This window comes from Prunus mume, linkage group LG3 (assembly GCF_029339155.1).
Source record: "Prunus mume cultivar Tortuosa linkage group LG3, ASM2933915v1, whole genome shotgun sequence".
Classification (NCBI taxonomy): domain Eukaryota; kingdom Viridiplantae; phylum Streptophyta; class Magnoliopsida; order Rosales; family Rosaceae; genus Prunus; species Prunus mume.
In genome coordinates, this window is record NC_142700.1 from 24,026,027 (window position 1) to 24,040,450 (window position 14,424).

Sequence of the window (14,424 nt, forward strand, 5' to 3'; positions counted from 1 at the left end):
CAGCGGACATAATGCCTTCCTCAATTGGCCTAACTCACATATGCAAAGAATATATTATCTAAACATGATAGCAACAATTATGGCTCTAATTACTAGGGAAAATTGCCCGAATTTTTTCTTTTTTTAAAGTGACAAATTGAAAATATAAGTTCAAGTGACAATTTTAGAACTTTCTCAATATATTTTTGGGAAACAAAAATCTTAATGCCTTGCCTCTTTACACGTACGTACAATTTTTTCGTAGTTTACCGACTATATTTTTCTGCTCTGAATGAGATATGGAGTTGCTCTTTCTAAGTCAAATTACCACGAAGTCCACCGTCTGTGCCTCTGCACAGCATCGCTCTTTCAGTTTCTGTGCCTCTCTGCGCATGGTTTCACTACCACAAGCCCTTTGAGTGTTGTTTCTGGTTTTGCACAGTTACATTACTATTTCTCTATCCCTCTCTCATGGATTCAAATGAAACCCAACGACCCATTGAAAACCAACCACAACCCAATCCAACTCTCCCCTTCACATCAAAATTGAAACCCTATGCGTTCTACTTATCATCCATCCTAATTCTCATCCTTGCTATCTCATTCAGTTTGACCAAAACAAACTACCTCAAAACCCAGCAGCTGAAGTACACATTCTCATCACAGCCCGCCATTTTTCAAGTTCTGTTTGGCTTTCTTCAACCAAAACAAAAAACCAAGCAAACCCAGGTACCAAATCCCATTTCCAAGCCCCCTACTGTGTTCTGTGGATGGCTCCTTTCCTTTCAGGTGGTGGGTACAGTTCAGAAAGCTGGTCATATATTTTAGCCCTTCATGAACACAGTAAAAACCCAAACTTTAGAATGGCTATTGAGCAACATGGTGATCTGGAGTCCCTAGAATTCTGGGAGGGCTTGCCTAAATATATGAAGAACTTGGCAGTTGAGCTTTACCACACACAATGTAGTATGAAGGAGACCATAGTCATATGCCACAGTGAGCCTGGTGCTTGGAACCCTCCATTGTTTGAAACACTCCCTTGCCCACCAACTGCTTACCAAAATTTCAAGTCGGTGATTGGCAGGACCATGTTTGAGACCGATAGGGTGAATCCAGAACATGTGAAGCGCTGTAACCAAATGGATTATGTTTGGGTTCCTACTGAGTTTCATGTGTCTACATTTATACAAAGTGGGGTTGATAAATCTAAGGTTGTGAAAATTGTGCAGCCTATTGATGTGAAGTTCTTTGATCCACTTGAGTATGAGCCTTTAAATCTTGCCTCTATAGGGAAGTTGGTTATGGGGAAGACAGCCCAGAATTCGAAAGTGATGAAGAAATTTGTATTTATGAGTATATTTAAGTGGGAGTATAGGAAAGGATGGGATGTGTTGTTGAAATCTTATTTGGAAGAATTCAGTGAGGCAGATGGGGTTGCCTTGTATCTTCTAACAAATCCTTATCACTCTGATAGAGATTTTGGGAATAAGATAGTGGAGTTTGTGGAAAAATCTGGAATGCAGAAACCAGTGACTGGTTGGGCTCCAGTTTATGTGATTGATACTCACATAGCACAGATTGATTTGCCACGGGTATACAAGGCAGCTGATGCATTTGTTCTTCCATCAAGAGGGGAAGGGTGGGGAAGGCCTCTTGTTGAAGCTATGGCAATGTCATTGCCAGTGATTGCTACGAATTGGTCAGGGCCAACAGAGTATCTGACTGAGGAGAATAGCTATCCATTGCCGGTGGATAGAATGAGCGACATAATGGAAGGGCCTTTCAGAGGGCATCGCTGGGCAGAACCTTCTGTCAGTAAGCTTCGTGTGCTCATGAGGCATGTGCTGAATAATGTCGAGGAAGCCAAGGTGAAAGGGGAAAAAGCAAGGGAAGACATGATCACAAGGTTCTCTCCTGAGATCGTTGCAGATATCGTTACTAAACATGTGCAGAATATACTTCAGAAGGTGGATAAGTAGTTGCACTGTTTTCTTTTAAGATCTCAAGAAGCTCTGAGTTTGCTTGCACTTGGCTAGGTGTTGATCATGAAGCTCAGGCTTACAAAAGGCTTTGTCAAGCCTGACTAAGGAAGCGAGGACAAATTTAAAACGTTCAAACGTAGCTCCTCTCTAAGTTGATTGGATGCTAAAATTTCAAAGCATTGTTGTGAGGAAGCGAGAAAATGAGTCTGTCTCGTATTTTATTGCAAGATTTTGATTGTATTTGAAGGGTCAGTGCTACAGTTTTTGAATTAATACTGATGAATTCAACATGTTTTCGAACACATGCAATGAATTAGATTGTTGCTCTTATAAACATATTCCTAATACACAGAGAACATAACCTCGGACCTTTCAAAGTATCAGATCAGCTGCAGTTTGAAAGGTATCTTTACTGTCATATTCGGAGCTTTACAATCCCTTCCAACTATCTCAGCTAGCATCTGAGTCGACCTTGGCATTAAGGCATTGGCATATGGTTGACATAGGTTTCATTCAGGAATTTGACCACGTTATCTACATTAAAAAGGTGACAGTGGGTTAGGCCAAATGATCCAGGCAGTGCGTTCGCCCCTTGCACCTGAGTTCGATCTCTCTCCTACTACATTGGGGTAGTTAGAATATCGGTTTGGATTCACTTGGATTGCATCTGTTTGAGAAAGGTTCCTTCCAGGGATGTGCCCTGTTAGTTCGTTTGTTTGTTCTAGGCTTCATCCTGCCTTTCAATTGAAAACATTTAATTAGAAAATAAAAAACACACATACATACACACGACTTTCATTACGCAAGATCAGAATTTGTGAGAATGGGGAAGTACATATGTGCACTTTGAATTCTTGCACTCTTCTGGGTGGGAACGAATAACAGTTATATTATATACATGGCCAGATATCTCATTTTCAAGATTTAGTGAATTCATTATATAAAAAAACTACTTATTGACATGGTCAGATAGATCACGGATGCCTAGCAAAAACTCAGTTTTTTGCTTTTTTCATTATGGTCAGATAGATCACAGATGCCTAGCAAAAACTTGCGAAAAACATTTGCTCAAATCATTCAATCAGGGTCCCTCAACCCTAGGTTATTGAAGATAGGGTGCGAAGACTGCAAGAACTTCCTTGTAGACAGGCTTCTTGAAATCCACAGCCTGTACCGAAAAATAATAATAATAAATACATGTTCAAATAATAAAAATAATATATAACGTTAGCTATTCAAACAATATGTATTCTAAGTTTAACCCACAAGATCAATAATTTGTTCTGCTGACATCCATGACCACTCCCCAAACTCAGGTTTTTCACTTCCATCACCTAAAAGATTGATTTCTTCATCCTTCCCAGTGAACTTAAGAAGAAACCTGTGAAATTGCACATACATGTAATTATGTAAATAAGACCATGTGAATATGAGCATGTCATCTCTAAACTTCAACAAGTTACTCTCTTACCTAAAAAAGAAGAAAGCAAAAGCAGAAGCAAAACTTTAGAATATGGTTTTCGAACTAATCTTGAGCACAAATTCATGCACAAATGAATGATTGCTACATTGATTGCATGCTTAAACGATTAAACTTGTATTGATAATTAAATGAAGATGATGGGATGCCTTGTGGTTATAAACTGGCATATAATATTTGTCCCCAGACGAAGGATTAAACAGGTTGCAGCCTACGCAACATGCAAGGCATTGTGATCCTGACACTAACCACTTCTGTGATTGGCCTTTCCAGTCTGATCCCCATTGTTGCTGAAGTTTTGTCCGAACTTCTGGTGGGAAATCATAGGTTAACCAATGAGGTACCTGAACAGGACAAAAGCCAAAAATAGTCATAACTGAATGTTTTCCCACAAGCGGATATGTACCAGAAAAGGTACGGATAATAGACAGCTAAAGGACATTATAACACACCAGATAATATACAATAACTTATTACCAATAATCATGTAATGCAAGCATAAAAACATGATGTAACAAAAAGAAAAACATAACAAACATAAGCTGCATATAAGTGTCTAAAGTAAAGAGAAACAGATAAAAGTAATCAAACATGTTAATGACTCATGTTGAACACCCAAAAAAAAAAAAAAAAATAATACTATCCATCATTTTCCAAAATAACTTGAAGGTTCACCAGATCTTCAGGTGGTAATCCCATTTCCTGCATTTCCAATTTCTTTCTATCTTAATGCAAACATTAACAAATGGAGTGTGTTAGTTAGCAGAGAGAATGTTTTCATAAAGAATAGGATTGGCATTAAAAATGCCAAATAAGCATCTTGTTTACTGCATAAGTAGTTGGAAAGGAATACTATAATAGATCATGAAATCTGCAACCTTGACTCTCTTAGAATGTTATTAATAGTATAAACAAGAATTACTACAATACCTCCAAGAAAAAGGCGGATTAAATAACCAGAAAATAAGGAACCAGATGCACCCCCATAGAAATCACACTCATTAATCATCTTTAGGTGCGTCCTTATTGCAGGAGGGGAGAATAAGAAAGGATTCAGAGTCTCGAAGTCCCCCTCATTCTTTTCCTACCTCTATGACAAAGACTTCCTCTCTGATCTTCCTAATAGGGAATAGAATACTTTCGAGATTGTGATAGAGATAAGGAGTTCAGTGATATTGGTAGAATCGGAGGAGGGAAAGGTGTAACAAGGATGCTTAGGGCACTTGATCGGACTAAGATTCATTTAGCTGTAGACCTTTTTTTTTAAAATAGAAACTTTATAAAATCAAAAGAGATAAACAACGAAACATGCAAGTGGATAAGGAATCCAGAAGAGCAAAACAAAAGAAAACAGCAACCTCAAGAACAAAACAAACAGAGGAAAGAAGGACAAAAACGAACAAGAAGGCCATCCAGGAAAAAAGAAAAGAGCAACACATCACTTCACAACCGCTAACAAATCTCGCATAATAGAAGAGACAGCCAAATTCTTAAAAACAAGTAACCAAAGCCCATAATGCCGCCCAAAACTTCACTCTATCCCACATCTCACCCACCCCACACCCTTGTAGTCCTAAAAAATTCTTCTGTTACGCTCCAACCATAAGATCCAGAACACCGCATTTAGCTGTAGACCTGACTAGGACGTTTTGGACTGTTGACAATGACAGAAGGTTGGGTGAGATGGATAACTACTGTAGTATACTCATTGCTTACCCACACCAGAAGCATTCATAGTAGAGTATTGGCTCAACCCAAGCCCATGACAATAATTTATTTTATGCCAATAATGTAAAAATAATAATAAAAAAGCAATCCATAATATCTATCAGAACCAAAAATTTAGTGTATCAAAATCTGAGAAAATGAATTAAAGATAAATATGAAAGCGACATACTTAGCACAAATAAGATTTTATTCCCAAGATCTTAAGATTATATATGGATTTGAACTTCACATAAGATCCTAATTCAATTAAAAAATGTAAAAGAAAAACTAAAACAATTCATGATCAGTGAAAGGCGACTACATCATTAGCTCCAATTGCTTGTCGGAATACAATGAGTGGTCGAGAGTTATAATGTAATAGCTAGGTAAGCTAAAGGATATCAGATTAGACAAGGAATTTATATAGAGCCTAGATAGAAAAAGGGAAACAAATCTGCGACAATTAAATATTCCTTTTTAATTACTTATGAAGTGTAATAAAATATTGGAAATTCGACAAGGCATTCATTCATTAGAACTTCCATGTCTAACCACGGAACAGCCAATTTGAAGAGTGGGTTCAACAATATATTTCAAGATGCCATGATTGCTAACACCAACAAAAAAAGAAAAGAAATTCACTTGTAATTGATTAGGTTCAACCTTTTAAGGTTATTAATTCTAAACAAACTTCGTTAATATATAATGTGTTAATTGCTATAATGTAACTAACATGAACTTATAGTGCTTTCACTATAAAACTGCAAATTTGTTTTATGAATAATGGAATAGAGTGTGAACCATAAAATTCTGGAATAGTACGAACAAGAGAGGGGAGATTCAATGAATTCTGTGACTCTATCTAACAATCTCCAGTTTAATGATTTGAATTGTTGAAGGGATAATATACATATACTAGCTAGTTTAGTAATTCTACCAAGGCTAAATTTAGAGTGCAAAATTGTGTAAGACTTGGGGGGTGTGTTGTTTCAGTGGTTTTTTGGCTTTGTTCCTCCCTGTTAGTTTGGGAGGGGTTGGTGTTGTTTGTTTCTTTTTGTGTTGTTGTTGTTCTTCGGTTGTGGTTGCCTTATCCACCTCCGTGTTCTTTTGCTTAATAATTTTCGTTTCTTCTCAAAAAAAACTTCAACAATTTTTTTTTCCCACATCTGCTAACTATAGTTGGATTTCCACTTACCGCTCATATTTGCATTTATGAAAAATAAATGTTGTTGCTTTATCCAAACACCAACATGGTAAGAAGCATATCTAAGCTCATCCTTGTAGACCACTTAGTTCAGGTTTTCTACTGCTTTCCCTTTTAACCGCTAAGTTTAATGTTTCCTTCACCAGACTTTATTGGTGTCTGATAACCAAATGAAAACAACCAACAAAATTCCAACAAAGACATACAACTCGATTAGCATATCTTTTTGCATTCTCTCATACTTACTTAACAAAATGCAGGCATAAAAATGTTTGGTGTAATGTTGCAAAAACATGAAAACAGGAATGGAAACACAAGTGTAGCAGCAGAAAAGTCCTACCTCTGCAAGAATTTCCGCTGAATTAACTCCTGTCTCTTCTCTTAATTCCCTCATGGCTGCAGTTCTTGGATCTTCAGCCTCATCAATACCACCCTTTCCAACACAAATTTTATTAAATACTATTTGAATGAAAAGAAAACAACGAAATCTCACACAAGAGGAAATCAAGTAATGACTGCAGCTAGTAGCTACACTCATTGGCATGTTCCTATTAAAAACTCTATACTTTCCTCCCTTTACATATTCAATAACTGATTCAACCAAACTTCATTTAGTCATGCCCTAAATGAAAAATGGCAATCCGTGATTAGAGCAGAAGGTAGGCACATTATCATTAACAGGATCCTAACTAGTACCACATAAGCAATTATGGACGATATTCAATTCTGAGAAAAAAGTTTTGTAACGGTTGTACATTGGAGTCTTTCATGCCTTACACTGTTTCATTCAACAATATATTTACCATTTGGAAATCCAATACGTTTTCAGAACTTGCCAATGTTCATTTAATCCTGTAAGTGGAAGCCAAACCCCACATATTAATATCAGGAGTACTGCCCTTTTAGATACTTCATGTTCAATGAAATGAGATGGCAGATCTAAGCTGCAAGTCAAAACAGTATGGCTAAACAGTTGTCAATTTTAGTACTTCTAGACCTTCTTCCAAATTGAAGATCCTTCCTTTCCTACTTGTATATAAAATGTTATATAGCAGGTAGGTTGCCTGACCATATTCAAAGGGGTGGTCATTACTTGTTACTGAAAGGTTCATCCTTTGTACCAGATATTGAGACATAGGAATGCAGAATTCAGCGCTTATTAAAATTTTTGTAATCTAATTCAATGTTTCAAGTGCTTGCTTGGATGCTCCAAAGAAACTTAAAACTCGTGTATGTGCTGTGTGTGTGTGTGTGTGTGTGTCAGGCGCAGGTTTGATGGAAACTCGAAAAAAATTATAGTTGTTATTTTAATACAGAATTGTTATTTTTAATGTTGAAAAGACTGTAAATGTTATTCAATTATATTAAAAAACAAACTCCAAATAGCATATTTGACTCAATCCAGCCAACTTAGGATTGTATTAGTATTATTTTTTCCAATACAATGCAATCTAATCCTACCTTAAAATCCAATCCCCAGTCACCAAACATTCAAAACAAAAAATAATAGAAAAACCCAGACATTCAATCCAAACTGTTATGAATTTACCTGCGGCATTTGCCAAGCATTGGGTATATCTAACCTTGAAGCAGCAAAAATCTGCGTAGAAAAATACGTATACAAAAAAATTCAGTCTATGGAGGTACATACACCTATACACACGAGTTGGTACAGACAGCTATAGAAGGAGATGAAAACCTGACCTTCTTAGAATCGTTGATGAGACAAATGCCGACATTCCTGCGGTAACCTTGGGGAGGAGCTTCCATTGATGACGACGATGGCGATGAAGTATGGGAGGAGGTACAGAGGAGTCTAGTATGATTGATGGGTTTTGGGGGGAGGAGTGGCAGGTGCGAAAATTTGGTGATTTTTGGAGGGCAAGTTTGGAAGGATTGAAACAGAACAGGAGGCCTGATGAGAATCGATAAAGGAGGAAGATGAAGTGGGGAATTAAGCAAAGCGAATCGGCATATATCCATTCAATTCAATAATAACGTCCAAATAGGGGGACATCTTCCAACTCCCCTGCTTATGTATATGGCTATGGCTCCTGACTGTGCCCGTTGGTTTTAAGAAACCTTCACCAAGGCAATGCTATATCTTCAACAAACAACAATATAAAATATAGGGTAAATTAATTTTTTTGTCCTCATGCATTTTCTATTCTTTAGTGTATATAGGGAAAGTAACCCTAAACCCTTTATTTCATTTCCCATGTTTGGTTTGTGTAGGAATGTGAAATAAAGTTTGTTTAATTTTTTCAATTATACCAATACTAAATTAAATATAAAAAAAAATACATTTAATGCTATATTGTAATTCTAAAGTGTTAATGAGGACAAAATGGTCATGAAAAGTGTGCATTTAATGTTGGTTTATTTTCCCGAACTTTTTCATGGGAGGGAAAACAAAACCCAAGAGAGGAGGAGGGCTTCACTTTCCCACATACTTTCTCATGTGTCAGGCAACCATTTTCCATACATGGACATACCAAACATGGGAAAACAATTGATTTTCCATCCCCAAGCCTCCTTTTCCATGAACCAAACGGGGCCTTACGGTCCACCCTCTTTCTCGATATCCCAATTCTAGCGGTTGTTAGCAGAAGTTGAGATAGAAAGAGGTAGCCGAAGGAAAGGCAATCTATATATGTCATTGGAAATCATGATTGAGGGTTTTATATTGTAGTATGTAACTCTACATGGAATCATTCACTATACTAGGGGGCGAGACATGACCGAAGACTCAAGCGAAATGCATCGAGGGGTCGTGGACCAATCCTCTTATCCATCAACCCATTGGTTAGGTCATTCACACTTTATCTTCTTTAATCAATTCTAACTGTTCACTCTTTGTTAACTATTCCGATGGGGCTTCCTCTTTGAGTGGAAGCCATGCACTGTTGAAAACAAGCGATAATTTATAAGTGAAAAGGGGTTTTCCACACACACTTCCAAAGTGCCATGAGAGTTAGAATGTAAGACCACTAGTATGTAAGTCAAGGCTGTGGATCCAAATTTCTCCATGATTAGTCTACTACTACGAGTGATCTGCAAAACAACAAATGTTAAGGAAGAACACTGCTGTGGTGTTTGCCAAGGAACTTTTGTTGCTTAAGTAAGATGGTGTTTATGTAAATATAGAGTGAGAGAGTGCAAAATAATTTAGACAGTGTGAACCAAGTTTGCATTATTGTTTGATGACTAATGTCTAAGTATTTACGAAGGCTGAAATATGTTAACTACTAGCATTTGTAGTCTTGTAGATGACAAGTGGTAGGTGATGAGTCTTTGTGGGCTTGCACTTCTCTGATGTGGAGAAGATAATGGGATTATGGTAGTTAACCCACAACGACACTATCCATGTTTGTAGGATGGTGGTTGTGATCCATTTCGGATTTCGTGGCGACACCTGCTGGTGCATGTGCTTTATTGAACAATGAACAGTGGTTGAGCATTCTTCCTCACCTGAATCGACTTTCCTTGAGCCGTGCTCAGCTAATTGAGGTTGTTGCCTGCTTACGAGCCTTGCAACATATGTCTTCTTAGGCCTAGGTCTTAAGGGTATTTTCATCATTCATGACATGAAGAGTCCACGTGGCGTGCTTTGAGTTAAGTTGAGAATTTGTGATTCCATAAAGGCCCTTTTCCATTTTTGGTTCTCGTTATTTTAATTTTAGTAATTTTAATCATATAATTTTGTGTATTGTTTTGGAACTGAATGCCACAACTATGCATAGATCAAAATGCCTTTAGATGTGGTATTTGCATATGGCCAAGTCGAATTTCATCTTGTAACACCTCGACCCAATTTAATTGTGTAATTTAATTTTTAATCATGAATTACAATTTTGCCCTTGGGAGTAGGGGCACTTTAGTCACTTTTCGTTTAAGATGGATTTTGGGGAATTGAGTGACATTTTTGTGTAAGGCTCGCCGATACAAGTTCGTAAATAGGTGTCAATTCTGAGTTGTAACGATCATGTAAAGGTTTGAAAACCGAAAGGACTTAAATGTAATTTTGAAAATTGTCAGAAAACCCTAAATACCCAGCTTTCCTCTCTCTCTCGCGTGCGTAGACCCCCCATACTCTCTCTCTCTCTCTCTCTCTCTCTTTCTCTCTCTCTCTCTTGCAATGCCGCCACTTTGAGAGACGAGATCATCGTTGTCCAAATGACCAAATTAGGCAATACATGGTCCCAAAGAACCATCTCTCTCCTCTATCTAACCTACCCAATTTCCTGATCAAAACCAAAGTTACACCTTGTATAAACTAGAAGATTCGGCCGAATTTCTCAACGTCGGGCGACGCTTCCAACCACTTCAGTCACGCCACCACTTGGAACAGGTAGCTCTCTCCTCCCTCTTGCTTTCCCTAGGTCGTGTGACGCCATTGATGGCTATTGCCAACGCTATAGGTCGGGAAATTTTAGCCAAAACCCTGACGGGTTTGTAGCGATTTTCTAGTTTCTCGCCACTTTTGGCCAGTGGTCTAAGAAGCAAAATGTTCCCTTTATTAGTTTGATTCATGGGTATAGGTATTGTAGGGTATTTTGAGAATTTGCAGTCACTGAATTTTCTCAAAACACCGCCTCTCGGCGGTGGCGATTTGGAGCAACGCGTGGTGGCCTATTTTGGTTCTACAATGTTCCCTGCATCGTTCCAAGCACTACGGTATGCTCAAATTCGGAATTGGTTGTCGTTTGACTATCAAACAGATATTGCATTTATTATCCGATATCTGGGTTTGATAGGTTCGGATTGTTCAATCAGTTTCAATTTCATTTATGTTGTTTCCTGTACCTCTAGGATCATTTAGGAACTTTTGAATCCGAAATTGAAGGTCGTGGGCCCCAAGGGCTCGGTTGATAATTATGGGAAGTTCGACCACTCAGTTGACCGCGAGTCTTCCGAGGTCGTCTCACCTTTCAAAGAGTATTAGATTGGCCTTAAGAACTCCCCAAAATTTGTGCACACACTTTGAGTCCTGGGATTTAGGAGTTTGAATTAAGGCTCACAGTTGAGGTACTTTTATTGATCAAGTCCCCATGTTATTTAAAACAAGTGCCCAGGTTCTACGTATGCAAGAGGCGGGACCCTCGCAGGGTCAAGCAGCTTTGGACTATTTGCAAGTGGACGTTTGTTTTAAATGGGCATTATTATTCTAATATGGAATTGCATGCGTAAACGAGTTTTGATTGAGATTTGAGTTATTTTGGTTTTGTTGGGATTATGAAACTATATTAATGTCTTAACTATGGTTTATAGTATTTTATGGGATTCTCGGATTTTAATGTGAGATTTGAAGTATATGGATATTTTGAGCTTGAGAATATGATATTTGGGATGTTTTGATTTGAATATTTGTGAAAGCGAGTTTTGGAACTCGGTTATATTTGTTGGAAAGTGAATTGTGAGAGATATGTATATTGATGATTATGGTATTTTGGTTTTCGGATTTGCACTATGATATGTACCTTCCCTGGTTTGATATGTTATTTTTCCACAAGGGCGATGTTGGATTCCAACGTGTGGGCTCACATGTCGATGATGAATGCCGTCATGTGGGTTAAGATCCGGGCACCCTTGGGGGGTGTGCTGTAGGCTCTTGAAGGGTAGTCTGTGCGCGTAGGACTTAATTTGGCCGTATAGATGATGTAGGATTCCTGCTTGTGTGCTATGGAGCGATAGTCTCCCTGTTGGACAACTCATCCCTAGTTTCAGGGTAAAATGTTGATACCCTGAGGGCTAGTCAAACAATCCCCCGTTAGATGGTTTTCCCCAGTACTTGTGATGGTGTGAGGATGATACTTATATATATATATAATATATATATATATATATATATAATTTAAGAAAATTTTCTTTGCATTTCATATTTTTTTAAGTTTATACATCGGCAAGGGTATGGTTACACGAAGAAAGGTTTAGCTTGATTTTTATACTATGCTATATCGGGATTATGGGATTGCTTTGGTTTTAAAGTTCAAGTATACTATAACAATGGATTTCATTGCATGATTTAGCATCGTTTTTCTAAAACGGTGGGGTTAGTACGTTCAATTACAATTATGTTCAAAACTTTATTTTTGTCCAGTCACAGTTTCTATTTTGAACCCCATAGGCCGTAGTTTACGTGACCCGAGCAATCAAGCCAAGTCTTCCTCTTCTTGCACTTCGATTTCATTGTAGGATACTTTTGCTGTTTATTTCCTTTGAAAACTACTTTGGATGTGTAACCAAAGATTTCTTAGATTGCTCTAATACTAAGTTGACAGGACCCATCCTGGATTCCCTCGTAGATAACGTAATGCCAAATTCACCTCCAATCGGTGTAGGTCTAACACTTGCATAAGGTACAAAACTAGGTGTAGTAAACAAGTTTGTGGCTCGTGGATTTATTAAAACACGTGCAAGATAACCAAAAACATGTAGCATACCAATGATGACATCTTGTGTGGCCTGTGCCTCCTGTCGAGTCAAAGCAAACACACGGGCCTGAGTCACTGGACGCACTTGTTGACCTCTTTGATGTCTACCACCTTTTCCCTGGAAGGTAGACTGAACCCCACTGCTGGAAGAAGAACCTGTAGCTGATGATGAGGCACCATTCTAACTTTGACTCTAACCATGATTACCTTGCCCCTACTAGGCTACTGCATTGTTGGACCACTTGGATGGAGACTAGGACAATTCCTCTTGTTATGTCCAACTTGTCCACAAGCGTAACAACCTAGGCCAGTCCTCTGACTCTGCCCACCGCTCTGATCGAAATGTAGACAGTCCCTAATAAAGTGTCTAATTTGTCCACAGTTGTGACAAGCTAAGCCAATTCGCTGTGAAGAATCCCTAGCTATGTTGGCAATGCTTGTTGACTGGAATTTTGACTCCAGTTTGGCATGGGTCCAAATCTTCCACTTCTTGAATTTGATCCGCATCCCTCTGACGAACCACTACCTGAAGAACCATAACTAGATCCTCCTCTTTTTGATAGACTCGACTTGGTCCGTCAAAGTTAGACGTATCTCGACGACATCATGCTGCACCAGCACTAATTTTCTTCGCCACTCGGTCTGTTGCTTAGGCCAACACTCTCATGGAAGGGTAAGTATTTGCAGTTACCATAGCTTGAATTTCAATCCACAGTCCCTCTTCAAACCGTTTGCACTTCTCTTCCTCAGTAGGGACCAACTCTAGGACAAACCTGGTGTTAGGCAAAAAATTGTCGTATGAACCTCCACCCAACACAATTTCACTCTCATCCCTGATAGACATGAGTTTTATTTAACTATGACCCATTCAAGACAAAGTATCTCTTAATTACAATCTCTCATTAAAAAGAGAACACCCTTTGATTCCAACATGGATTAAACTTTAAATGGGGGTTTTGTGTGTTTGTTTAAGTTTGCGGCTGCACCTAGGTTGACCCTAGGTTGCCTACATACCCCTTTTGAGGGATCAAGCCACTTGTAGTTCTTTAGAGAATTTGATTGGACTTTCAAAGAGTGAAGGACCCCTTAAAAGAATTTGTGGTGTGGGAAATATTTTATGGAAATTGGGTAAATGTGGTTGGCCCAGAGATTCAATTTGATTTTGTGGTTGGAAAAGTGTTTGGGGAAAATTTGGTTAAGGTAAACTAGGGATTTTGTTTAGACTTGCAGTTGTATCTGGATTGAATTTCCAAATTGACTACGTATCTTTGGCTGAATCAAACCATACTTAGTTCCTTTAAATTTGACTTGTGAGATTTTGTACCGTTTGAGTTTTGGCGTGGTTTTGTACTATTTGAGAAATTTGGGATTTTCATATCAATTATTTTCTAATTGATGCCTTTTTATTTTGAATGGAATTTTGGACGGACCAATTTTGATTTGAGGAAAAGGTCCATCGAACTTTATCTGATGGTTATACCAATTATTTGTTAACTGATATTTTCTAGCACTTGAAAATTGACAATGGTTGGCTCCATTAAACATGTGGGAGTTGTTATACTGTATGAACACTTGAATTTGGAAGATGACCCACTTGCCCTTCATCCTTCTTTGACGTTTTTTGGGGAATTGCCCTTG

General features: G+C 38.1%; 1 protein-coding gene and 1 pseudogene across 2 annotated transcripts; one reads left to right on the forward strand and one right to left on the reverse strand.

The window, feature by feature from the left end:
* The first annotated feature begins 298 nt into the window (after positions 1-298).
* Positions 299-2,295, forward strand: LOC148919174 (uncharacterized; annotated as a pseudogene). Its single transcript, XR_016125457.1, has one exon. The product of XR_016125457.1 is annotated as an uncharacterized LOC148919174 (transcript).
* Positions 2,296-2,775: 480 nt separating this feature from the next.
* Positions 2,776-8,461, reverse strand: LOC103326819 (nudix hydrolase 26, chloroplastic). Its single transcript, XM_008229064.3, has 6 exons — positions 8,057-8,461; positions 7,902-7,952; positions 6,693-6,785; positions 3,691-3,785; positions 3,228-3,342; positions 2,776-3,129 (listed from the first exon to the last, which is right to left on the reverse strand). The coding sequence occupies exons 1-6, from the start codon at positions 8,333-8,335 to the stop codon at positions 3,064-3,066; spliced, it is 699 nt and encodes a 232-aa protein (XP_008227286.2). The 5' UTR covers positions 8,336-8,461; the 3' UTR covers positions 2,776-3,063.
* Positions 8,462-14,424: the final 5,963 nt, after the last annotated feature.

What these genes read in the sequence shown, in the direction of transcription:
- LOC103326819 (XM_008229064.3), bottom strand. Translation starts at nt 8,335, where the DNA reads ATGGATATATGCCGATTCGCTTTGCTTAATTCCCCACTTCATCTTCCT. An exon ending in TCATCAACGATTCTAAGAAG is followed by an intron (nt 7,953 to 8,056) that starts GTCAGGTTTTCA and finishes TTTTCTACGCAG; the next exon opens with ATTTTTGCTGCTTCAAGGTT. An exon ending in CAGCGGAAATTCTTGCAGAG is followed by an intron (nt 3,786 to 6,692) that starts GTAGGACTTTTC and finishes TGTCCTGTTCAG; the next exon opens with GTACCTCATTGGTTAACCTA.